Raw genomic sequence first — 12,128 nt, 5'->3', positions numbered from 1 at the left:
ACAACTGCAGATGAATAATTCTTCCTGCACAGACTGACTCCAAACCAAAACAATGTGCAGGTGTTTGTGAATGTGTAGGTGTTATAAATCATGTGTAAATCCATTTTTAAAAAGTATTGAAACCTGCTCCTCCTTTCATGCAGGTCACTTTGAAGTAGGCATTTTGCATTTTTGGGTTGATTACAGATATTAATGTTTGATGGTTTAATGAGTTAACTCTTATTAGAGAGTTATGGTATTCACATATTTTGTAAATGTATCGTATTACCTGTTTTTACATTTGTATTTTTTCTTTGATTTCCCAAAACGTTATCAAGATCAATAGTGTTGGCTATTAACATGTTACACAAAATGTATAATTGCACTGTGTGGTTAATGTGTGTTGCTGTAAACTGCGTTCCATGGCCTCATGTAGCAGCAGATGGTCATTGGCTATTGAAGTGTTGCATCAATGTTTTCCTGCTTCCTGTCTTGCGCCTGCTGATTTTGTTGCTGCTGTTGTCAACACTCTGCCGTCCCGCAGAACGTTTGGATTTCTTAATTTGTCGCTCCATTGGTTTTAGAACATCTTGTCACAGGACTGCACTGTTATAAATTATCTAACTGACTCACACTGACACTTTTACAGGCACGTTCAGTAACGTGCAGTGTCCGTATAAATAAAGTAATTAAATCAAAAGGTCTGATAACCATATATGAAATTTGATGAGTGTCCTAAAGTCTTCTTGCATATCTTGTGCCCAAGGTAGTTTTCTTTTAACTGAACGATATAATTTAAACATTAAAAATTAAACGTAAATGAAACAACACATAAAACAAAACTATGTAAACTTGACATGAAAATAATTAAACTAATCTTAATGTTTCAGTTTGTGAGAATAGTTGTAGAAATGTCCTCTCCTGATTCCATCAGTGGACTTTAATTTTAACACAATTTTTGCATTGCACACTGGAGGTTTGGAGCTTTACAGATGTGTGTTAGCCAGGCAGGGGGTGATGCACGCTATTGACTCGCTTCTCGGGCAGCGTAGGATTTGATGCACACTGGGGACTCAAGTTCATGATATCTCCACCTCTTCTGCTTCGATTCTGACTATTCTCTAAATAAAATTAGCCTTTGGGCAAGATCTTATTCATATTCCATGTTCATACATTAAACAAATATCTGATATTCATCGTAGCCTGTGACTACTTCATGTGGGTTTTATCATTTATTTTAAATCTTATCCTTATAGTTAAAGTAAAGAAAAGCTTTTTCTAAATCGGGTTAGCAGCGCTGAATTTTTTTGAAATTCTTGTTGCCTACTGACATACACACCAATACCGATATACCTTTTGAAAACATCAGGACATAAGACTCTCTGAATGTAACAACACTCGCTGTCGCTAAAAGTGAAACTATTGTACTTCAATCTTCAGAGAGAGAAAAGCCGAGATGGCAGGGTTTTGTTTTTCTGACGAGCAGAGATAGCCTTGGAGATGTCGTGGATGGAGATAAGACTGACCTAGGTTATCAGTGACTTCATACATGTCTTGAAAGTCTTTCATCCTCAGGCCGATGACATCCACAAAGTCCTCGACCAGACGGAACAGCTCTTTGACGTTCGGTCCCAGCTGAGAAAACAGAGACACATGAAAGTAGACTGAAAGAAAGGGATTACGGATTTGGTGAAGATTCTGGACAGCTGTGCAAACAAAAGAAAAGTTTGTGGCGCATATTGTCGCACTACTTCTCAATGGTTTAGTGCTGCCACTTAATACTAATAATAATTAATAATAATACACATTTCGATGCAATGCACTCTACAGGTTCGTGGTCTCAGTTGTTTTAAATGGGGATAACATGTTCTCTGGAAACTAATCATGTCAAGCCTGGGGTTCTTTCTCCAATACGACAGGATTGTTCAACTACAATGAGAACTTTTTTTTGTATTATTCCGTTGATTGATTCTGTTCACTTTAGTGGCAGATGCCTTTTTTCAGAGAATATGCAATTTTTACCTCCGCCTAGGCAATTAGTTTTAATCGCTGTTTTTTTGTTAGTGTCTGTCTGTCTATCAACATGATTACTTAAAAAAAAAATACCTAACCGATTTCCATTAAATTTTGTGGAAGGGTGAGTCATGACCCACAAAAGAACCCTCTCAATTTTGGAGCAGATCTGGAAAAATGTGCTGATTAAAAAATAATTTCTTTCACTTTATTAAACACGGCAAAATAAGAGTTAGTGTTGGCTGAGGTTTATCCTCCCTTTCTCTGTAAAAAGAAATCACCAAAAGCATTACTCACCAAAGTACACAGTAAACACTGTTTAGTAGTAATCTAGTAATAATACTGCTATACTTTACTTAAGCAATTCTGGCAACACTGCTTTCCGAGTAGAGTATAGGTGTTATATGTGAAGAGTGTGTGTTCAAGCTAAAACATGATGTTAAGTTCCTCTTTAAAGATTTGTAAGAGTTATGTTGTAGATCACTGAAGCTATCGTTCAACCATCCAGGCTCCAACCTCGCACACTTTCTTCAGATATCAGAAGCATCACAGCGAAGCATCATGCCTGCTTCTGGTTTCCTCATCCTTTCTGTATTATTATTATTTCTGTGTCATTACTAGTATTATCATTATTGTTGTTCTTTACGATTATTGTCACCATATAATTACATTTTAACTCTTAACACTTATTCTCTATTTGCTCAGATTACACTTTACCCTAAAACCCATTAAGGAGGCCTAGTACCCCAAGGACCCCAGTCTCTTTTCATTGTGGATGTATTAGACACAATTTTATTTGGTAAAGTTCCAAATATAAGCCCAATATGAGACAAATGTAAAAGTCTTAGGACTAAGTTCAAACTGGGTCCTCATTATTAACTTTGAACTCAGGTGTTCCCTGTAAGCCCCCTATCATGTCAGTTTATAGTCTGTTGCAGTTGTACATGTTTTTAACATGTGAAATTATTAGATGACCACTGACTGTTTTACTATCCACATGGTAAAGCTGGAGTCGTTGGTGCCCCCATGGTTTCTCAACCATCTTTGATCCTGATAAATAGACTGTGAAACTTTGGTTTTCTAAAATAAATATCTCTCTCAAACTTAACTTTAAAAGCCGATATGGTGTCCATTGTGATAAATCCCCTAACACAACCTTCGAGTGACTGCAAGTTACTATTGATTTTACCATCGAGTAAATAAAGGGACACCTCTGGCTGCTCACAAAGCTGGGACATACACATTCAATGAAACAACATATTGCAGGCACACTGAAAATGACAAACAGTGCTGTCAAGTCTGCTTTAACACTGAAATGACCCGATTTCTGAGATTTTTGTCATGAATAATTAAGTAAAAATAAACTATAATAATAAAATCAGTGTTTATTGGCATGGAGATACCTTGGCACTGAGATACCACAGTATATGTTATATAAATAACAGCTAATCCTTTCATGGTGGGGGAACAAATGTCTCACTTCTTATTTTATATAAGTCTGATGAGACAAGGGTGGTTTATTTAAAGTCATTGCGATGCCTGCTCGCTGACACTCCTGAGAACAGGACGAGCGGCTGGATGGATGGTTGGAAGTGCAGCAGATGGGTGAGTAGGTGTTTGCGCTGACTTGGTAACTCATTAGCTCTCGCTATTTCTGTACTTCAGCAGCTCTCCTTCCCATCTACCTCTGTCAGTCTGAAAAGACACAGGTGGGCTGGTTGTCCACCTGCGTCTTTGTCCCAGTACATGACTCATCGTAGCTTCAGGCTTGTTATTATTATTTGTATTATTATTATTATGCACTGACAAAAGATGTGATTACAGTTGTGGCTGGTTTAAGAAAAGACGGCGTGACACTTACCAGTTGTGCTTCCTCCCATCTCTCCCTGTTCTCTTCTATCAACAGATTGCTGACAGACTGCACAAAGTTCTGAAAGAAGAGTCACACAATGTCACATTAGCATCTTTAAATTAGACTATGTTATTTACAGGATAAAGCTGGTTATAGTATGTATTTTTACTTGTGATGTGAAAAGACCCACAGCATCAATAAATGAATCAAACTAACAAGTTTCATGTGTATCCCACGCTTCATATATCCTATTTTTCTTTTTTTGTATGAGCTCTGTTGCTGTCGAAAAAAATTGAAAAACTCTTAAGTGAGTCACACTGTTGCACTGGGTGACATGCATGGGCAGATAACACCCTCAAACAGCACTGCAGTAAATCCAGAGAGTATATCCACTCACCCTCATATCTATACTGCTGGGGCTGTAGTACGCCCTCCTGAAGATCTCCGTCATATTCTTCAGCACATCCACGATGGCCAGCAGATCACCGCTGTAGCTGGTCCCATCACTGGACGTCACTCTCAGCTTGGTCATCACATCAGAAACTCCATCTCCCACAAGGCCGCGTTGCGCTTTGGACAAATGTTCCCGTGTCTAAGAGAGAAGTGGAAGGGAAATAGCTTCTCTTAACTTAACACATCTCTGTTAATGGTAACAGCTTGGGGTACAAAGTGTTGTTTCAACAGAATCATAATTCCAACCAGATTGCTGTTTTTATTTCCATAATGATGATATGTTAATATTGATTTTTGGAACGGTTGCAATATGTCACATGGTGTAGAATGCTTTATTTTTCCAGTATTTGAAATTGAAATTCTAACGATCAAGCCTAGTAAGTAAACTTAAATGGTACAAAGTAGAGCTAAATGGCCCATTGTTGAAAAAATAAAGTAAAATAAAAAAATGTTCATCCTAAAATGATTTCTGAGATTAAGAACTTGAACAACAGCAAGATAATGGTAATTATCTTGTTGTTTACAAACACTGGAAGAACACAACTAGACTGTGGCTTCACAGGACAGTCTCCAGAATTAGAGCCTCATAAAGCTGAGCTGATGAACCAGACAGAAGGTGAAAACAAAGCAAAATGTTACATAAAATTAAATTAAGCAAGATGATTCCATAGTTATATGAGTTTAAACAGTTTCAAAACTAGAAATACTGCATGGCAGTTGTATGCCTCTGCAAACCAGCACAGTTTCCGTCTACATACTTCACCGTGACCTTAACTTTGATCTCTAAAATCGAATCAGTTTATCTTTGAGTCCAAGTGACAACTGGTCAAAATGTGAAGGAATTCCAACAAGACAGACTTGAGATATCAAAGTCATCAGAGTCCAAGTGAATGTGTGTGCCAAATGTGAGGAAATTCCATTCAGGCTGTCTTGAGATATTTCGTTCACAACAACGGGACAGACAAGCCGAAAAACAGAATGTCTCCGGCCACAGGCTGTAGAGAGCGCGGAGGCATAACAATGAAGGTGCTCTCAAACTGCATTTGTTGTCTTAACCTAACCACCCATGGGACTCGAGGTGAACTCCAGTCTCTGGTGCACTTCAACACCCCTCACCACCTCCTGGAGACTGTGCTGCCATTAACAAAACAAAATACATCAAGCATTGAACCAGTTTAATTCGATTCTCACCAGAGTTTGTATGCTGCGATAGTCATTGGAGATGCACTTCATATAGGTGGGATTCTCCCAGTAGGCGACGCCCTCTTCATCCAGGCTGCAGCGGCGTAGGATTAGCCCTGTATAGGACACATGCAAGAGTTCTATATTAGCTAAATGTTTATCTAATCCCACTACTAAAAGTGCCGATGGACATTTGAGTCGTGTGCATGGTATATGTGTAAAGGTATATATTGTGTGAGCTCACCCATGGCATTAGGAGGACAGCGTACTGCCGCTGTGTCCCCAGCTGGAGTCATCTTCCATATGACGTTGGAGAAGTTGTCCTCGCCACATATTTCATGAGGTTCTGTTCACAGAGGAAGTGCACAGGAAATTAGCTTCAACTCTTACATAAGAAAACTGTGCTTCCAGTAGGGAATGAAGTAATTTTGCAGATAAAGCAAGCACTTTTTTCCATGCACTCACCCGGACATCTCTTTTCATTGCAGAGCCGGACCTCCTCTTGTTCTCCAGGACAAATCTGCCCCGCAAAAAAGGGCCCATAACAAATCCTGTTTCTCTGCTGGCTCCCCCCTCCACAGGTTTTAGAACAGCCCGACCACAAAGACCATGGCTGCCACTTGCCATCCACTGTCATAATGAATGCAACAATTACTCCATCAAGTTCAGTGAAACACACACACACACCAGTCATACAGACCATACCAGTATTTTAGTTGTATTCTATTCAATAGAAAATATTTATACAAAAACACAATACATGGCATGATGTATTCTTCACAGTATTGCAGATCACTTTTGAAAACACAGTGTAGCTTTTTGGATAAAAAAAAATAGAAAAGAAATAGTGAATAAGCTTTACAATAATATACATACTAAAACTTGTTGATGCCGTTATACCTGCATTGTTCTCCTGTCTTGATGCTCTGTGGCTTCTAAATCTTAATTTATTTTGTATTTGTATCTGTGTATCCCCTGTTTGTATGCCTTGTAAGTATAAGGGTGTCACTCTGCTCCTTTTAAGACAAAAGGTTTCCACACCACTGGATGTGATACATGCACAAAACTCAGGTATGGTCCATTGAAGTGACGGGGAACATAAATAAGACATTGCATTCATACCACTAACACTGCACCAATATTATATTCAAAGTTTATAATAATAATGATTATGCATTCTCACACTCAGGTATTTAGTTTTGAACTGAGGATCCACATGATACAATTGACACAGTTAAAACTTCAATATCTACTTATTTTTTGGTAACTCATTATCTTCCTAATAGATCTCAAGTGGAATAGAATGAAATTATTGATTAGACCATGGTAAATATTTTTGATATACATGTAGCTTTGGCCCTTTCTCATACCCGGACACTCCCCAAGGAAGCAGTCGACAGTCTCCAGCCACTCTCCCCTGCACTCCGAGCCTCCGTACGAAGGGCCGTTACACTCCCTGGTTCTCTGCGTGGTCCCATTTGAACAGGAGGCAGAGCAGGAGCTCCAGTTGGACCACTCATTCCACACTCCATCCACTGAGGATACCCAGGGTCCCCAGGAGCAAACAGGGAGAAAAGACAGTTATTGTTCTTTTCGGATGCATCGAGTCTGTCTGCATTCCTTGTGTTTCTGTAATACTGTAATACTGAGTGACAAATCATTCACTACAATATGTCCATAGCTGATACATTTATTATCTACATTACCCACTACATTGTTGAGATAATCCTTGAATTAAATTAGATTAAATTAAACTGTAAGAGTTCAGCTCAAACAAACTAGATAATAGCAAGTTAAAGGCAAAGGTGTCTATGGCTTTTCCAAGTGACCGTGCTGGAAGGCAAAGCATACAAAGGAACAAAAAGGCAATTCATAATTTCAAAGGTAATAAACAATGGTGTGTTTGTTTGATTGTAGGTTTCTTGAATGTTACAACAATTGTTGTACAAAGCCCCCCCCAATACAATGGTGGGGTATGGGGGGCTTCAAGGTCCTGAAATACACCAAACACCACTGAAAAGTACTGATTCCTTAAAAAAAGAAATTGCTTGTTAGTGTACAGGCACTGAGCCAGCAACTTTCGATAGTCTGGTACAGTCTTCAATCTTTTTGTTTGAAACTAAGGTGAGTCCCCTTACGATTAGGCTACTGTGTTCCTTACCTGGACAGACAGCTATGTTGCAGAATTTGGTCTGCTTCTCTGGGCCGTCACAGGGATCTCCCCCAAACTGAGGGGGAGCGCAGCTCCGTGTTCGAGACCTGTAACCTCGGCCACAGGTTGACGAACATAAACTCCACGGTGACCACTCGTCCCAAGCACCGTGCACTGCAATCAGAGCAGCTAGGGTATAATTTAAAGACAGATAAACACAGGCCACCTTAACACACCAAATTAAGAAAACTTCACTGAGACACTGAACTGTATCCACAATTATCAGTTACTCTGTTGGTTTTTACTGCCATCATCTATACTGATCCATTGTCCTGTAGTATTATTGTTTCTAAGGTGAGGAGTCTCCCTTCCTGTCTGGATGAAGAAGAGCCTGAGAACGCCATTACATCTCTCATGATACTGGGAATCAGTCTAGACTGCAGGCAAATTCCTTCCTGTAAGGTGAGGGTAGAAAATAATCCCAAGGGCCAAAGGTTTGCCAAGTAACTGAGGAAAGGAGTCAGGTGGGTCTTGTATGGGTGAGGCAGGGTCCAGGAAAGGGCTGGGCGAGTGCAGGATGGTGGCACTAGAGGGGGAATGAGGGGGCTTACCTGGACACACAGCAGAGTTGTTGCAAGGTCTCTGCTCTCGCAGTGGCCCACTACACTGGGTGCTGTAAGAGGAGTACACGCAGAAACGAGTGCGACTCTGCCAGCCCTCCCCACAAGTGGCAGAACACACACTCCACGCTGACCACTCCTCACCTGAAGCTGAGTCTACTGAGGAGGAAGGGGTGGGGGAAGGATTGGTGGACAGGGAAAGAAAGAGGAGGAGGAAAAGGGAAGGAGAGGGCCATAACTAATTATCATGCAGGACGCAGCCTCTGTGGGCAAAAGAGGAAGGGTGTGATAAAGGGTAGATTTTAGCTGTGCCACATTTTAGGGGCCGCCTCCTTTAGAGACTGAACAGGTGCATAACGCTGTCCGGTTCCAAAGCATCTCCCAAATGTGGCTGATAAATTGAGGCTTCTTTTGCAGACACAATGTGGTCATTGATGACCCTCAGGATTCCAAACCATTGCACTCTGGTCAGTCCAAAAGACAATGACGGGAACTTGCAAGAAGGCCGAAATCCTCTGCAGACCATTTCTTTTTTTAGAAAGGAGACAGGTCCAGCCTTCTGAAGTTCTGTCCAATGTCACACACTGTGTCCTTCAGAGAAGGCGGCCCCTAAAATGGACCCCAGCTTCTGTTCTACATCTACGGGGCTCTGCTGTCATATCCTCTGCATTGACTTCCAGGGGAAGTCAATGCCACTGGCTTAGGATATGTCAGTCATCGTTTCAATGGTCATGACTCCTAAGTCAGTTGACCAATAAGGGAACAAAGGTAGTCAGAAGAATAAGGGAGAAAACTAAACAGGGTGTGAGAAATCAATTAGCAAATTAAAGTAATACTTCACCCAAAGATAATGTCGTATCGAACGTTCATCCCCTGTAAGCTTTACAAGTTTGTACTTCTTTTTAAGGGCAATTGGCTCCACTCTCTTTAGATTCATATCAGTTAGAATGTTTTCCAAAAGAGAAACATTCATCAGAAACTACAACACATCAGAAACTACTGCAACGTGATCCTCTTCTCCTGTGTCCATCCATGTTCACTTTGTTACATATGGCAAAATACTGACTAGTGTTAACCTCATTAACAAAAACTATTAAGATATAAGTCCGTCAACGACTCTTTTCCCCATGCCTAAGACGAGACAATGATAAGACGTAATAAAACATTAACTGAGATTATATTATCATACAATATTGTTGAATAAAAAACCCAGGACTAAAATATAATCTCCAGATTTTAATTTGCACAGTCTAAATGTCCCTTTTTGAATGGCTGTGCTGCATGTTTTATATATCTATATATCACTGTGAACTTTTACTGGACCCCCTTTTTTCTTCTTGTGAACCGAAAAGCACTGCACTTCTGTTATGCAACGTAAAACTTTAATGAAAAGATTTTGACTTAAGAAAGAAAAGAACATGACGGTAACAAAGCAGGCTGACATGTGGACCCACTTTAAATACAACTCTAGAGAGAAAAAGTGAGAGTGTAGAATCGTTGGGAGAGAAGCTCTGAAGCTACCGAATCACTGAGGAGAAAACCACAAACCTCAAGAAACAGCTTGAGCCTCAAAGAAACTGAGGTAACCTCACATTAAGATAACATTACCACTAAAGTAGGGTAACATCTGTTAGCATCACAACGGGACACTGCAACACTGTTTGACTTTTAGAGAGAATAAACCTTCATTTGCAGTTATTAACATAAAATTATCTTTCTAGCACAGTCCTCACAAAACTGGACACAAAAATGTCGGATTCTTTGGCGTTATTGCAAGAGTTAGGTTGTCATTTTTCCAGTCCAAAGTGATAAATCTGTAGGATGAAATTATTTGAAATTATTTACCAAATGTTGTCTGAAAGGAAAAAAAAAGGTACAATGTGTATCATTAAATATACTGGAAACCATCTTTTTTACAACAGCTGACAAAATGAACACTGGCATGAATCCAAGCTGATCACAGCCTTTGTCAAGAAATACACAACGATTTCACAGCCACCCTAGAAAGTAAATATTCAACTTTTTGGGGAATGGGCTTATTCACTTTTTTTCCAAGAGTAAAATTCAAGAAGATCCATACCTATCCTCTGTTTGTGGATTTATGGAGCTGGAGCCAGGCGGTGATTAGACCAGCTAGCTCACATATTGAACCAACTTCATGGCGAACACCACTCGGGCGTAGTGACTTGCTGGAGCTTTGCGAGGTTGCCATGTTTGTTATCTTCGGACAGAGTCCGCTTCTAAAACTATCAAGCAACCCAGCACAGAAGAATCAACATATTGTCTTCAAATTCCCCTTCCATGCTTGTATTTATTATTGTTAAGTTAGGCTAAACACATCTTGTCACTGGTTCCATAATCACCACACAGACATGAGACTGGTATCGAACTCTTGGAAACATCAGAGTAGTGAATAAACACTGTGCCAATTTGTTGAACAATTTCTTTGAGCTTACAAGGGGTTGAGCGCTTGCTACTCTTGATTCTGGGCGGAGTATCAGTTTAACAGAGAGGGAGGACTCCGTTTCATATGGTGTTTTACACACAGGGCACAGTGTCCTGTTATGACCTCACATAAAATACAACTTCACTATGTTCAGTCAGGGTCCATGTTGGAATTAGTCCATTTCGGACGAGGCACTACATTGGGAGATTTTGATAGATGTGTATGTTACAAGTGAGTTTGTTATTTTGTATGTATGTCCTGCACAGTGTGTAGTGGTCACCCAAGCTGTTGATGTGACTGATGCATGGGATCCCTCTGCGTCCTGTTGTCTTACCTGTCTGAGGGCTCTGCTGTCCACTGCGGGGCTTGTCTACGTCATCACGTTTGCGGCTGTCCACGGAGCGAAGCGATTGGCTGCGAGAGAGATGGCGACCTTTGCCTAAATGGGGTGAGGCAAGGCCGGGGTGGGGGTTGGGGGTGGGGGGTGGGGTGGGGTTGGGGGTTTGGGTTAGCAACCAAAGCTCCTTAATTAATGGCTTATATTTGGGACACAACCGTGACGTGATTGGTCACCCAAAACAGCATCAGCCAAACTTGGGACTTCTGTTGTGCTGCTGGTGTCGATGTAATGTAAATGTGTGCAGCTCTTATTGGATGTTTTCTGCAGTTGTGCTGCTGATAATGTTTATCTGACCAACCGAAAAAAACACACATCCAAAGATTGTCTGCGGTTTTGAGCTATTCGAGGAACAGAAATGTAAAAACGCAGTTGTTTACAAACATAAAAAGCTTTATCCTGTCTACAGTCTCTTCATGTTAGTGCTCAGATGTTGATTTCCTGTGTCCCTTTAGCCATTTGTGGGTGTAATGATTTCTGTGCATGCATGGTCTTGAAAACAGCAGACCATGTCATTGTTATTTCTCATCAATCAAAGTCCCCTTTCCAACATGCACTCCTTAAGTCAGAACACTGACTTACAGAAGATGGTTTCACGAGTAAATGAACAAGATGCCAGAAAGGAAATGTTTAAAAAGATTGCTGTAAACACACAGTTTGAAAAAGACCACACAATCATATTGAACGACAAAGGGCACACACCAACAGAAATGGATGTATCGTACACACAAATGCACAAAAACCCACACACACCCACAGAGTGAGCAGCTCACCGGTGCAGGACTGCGAGTTGCACGGCCGGCCCTCCTCCACCACACCCTCACACAGGTATGACTCCTCCGGGGGTGACTGGCAGGTCCTGGTCCGGGTTTGAATCCCACCGCCGCACTCGCTGCTGCACTGCGCCCACACACCCCACACACTCCAGCCACCTATGGACACACACAGTAGTGATCATTTATAAAACACTGCTTAATTATCCATTGCCGATCAGAGTGCTGAGTTATGGACTGAAGAGTCTCGGCAGATCAGTC

General features: G+C 40.8%; 1 protein-coding gene across 8 annotated transcripts in view; it reads right to left on the bottom strand.

Annotated features, from left to right (window-relative positions):
• Nucleotides 1-12,128, bottom strand: part of adgrb1a (adhesion G protein-coupled receptor B1a) — a 157,533-nt gene that overhangs the window by 64,778 nt on the left and 80,627 nt on the right. For 4 of the 8 annotated variants that reach the window (XM_034610911.1, XM_034610908.1, XM_034610914.1 and 1 more), the window contains exons 3-13: nucleotides 11,868-12,026; nucleotides 11,032-11,136; nucleotides 8,243-8,410; nucleotides 7,641-7,820; nucleotides 6,850-7,014; nucleotides 5,945-6,109; nucleotides 5,724-5,825; nucleotides 5,489-5,595; nucleotides 4,242-4,436; nucleotides 3,854-3,922; nucleotides 1,506-1,614 (exon numbers count right to left, since the gene is read on the bottom strand). In XM_034610911.1, the coding sequence (XP_034466802.1) occupies nucleotides 1,506-1,614; nucleotides 3,854-3,922; nucleotides 4,242-4,436; nucleotides 5,489-5,595; nucleotides 5,724-5,825; nucleotides 5,945-6,109; nucleotides 6,850-7,014; nucleotides 7,641-7,820; nucleotides 8,243-8,410; nucleotides 11,032-11,136; nucleotides 11,868-12,026 (1,524 nt within the window). The remainder of the gene's footprint in view (nucleotides 1-1,505; nucleotides 1,615-3,853; nucleotides 3,923-4,241; nucleotides 4,437-5,488; nucleotides 5,596-5,723; nucleotides 5,826-5,944; nucleotides 6,110-6,849; nucleotides 7,015-7,640; nucleotides 7,821-8,242; nucleotides 8,411-11,031; nucleotides 11,137-11,867; nucleotides 12,027-12,128) is intronic. The other 4 variants (XM_034610910.1, XM_034610915.1, XM_034610909.1 and 1 more) reach the window with 3 other exon arrangements.

The sequence above is a fragment of the Hippoglossus hippoglossus genome, chromosome 16 (genome assembly GCF_009819705.1).
Source record: "Hippoglossus hippoglossus isolate fHipHip1 chromosome 16, fHipHip1.pri, whole genome shotgun sequence".
NCBI lineage: Eukaryota > Metazoa > Chordata > Actinopteri > Pleuronectiformes > Pleuronectidae > Hippoglossus > Hippoglossus hippoglossus.
The sequence above is the reverse complement of the archived record's forward strand: the minus strand, read 5'-3'. Positions and strand labels throughout refer to the sequence as shown.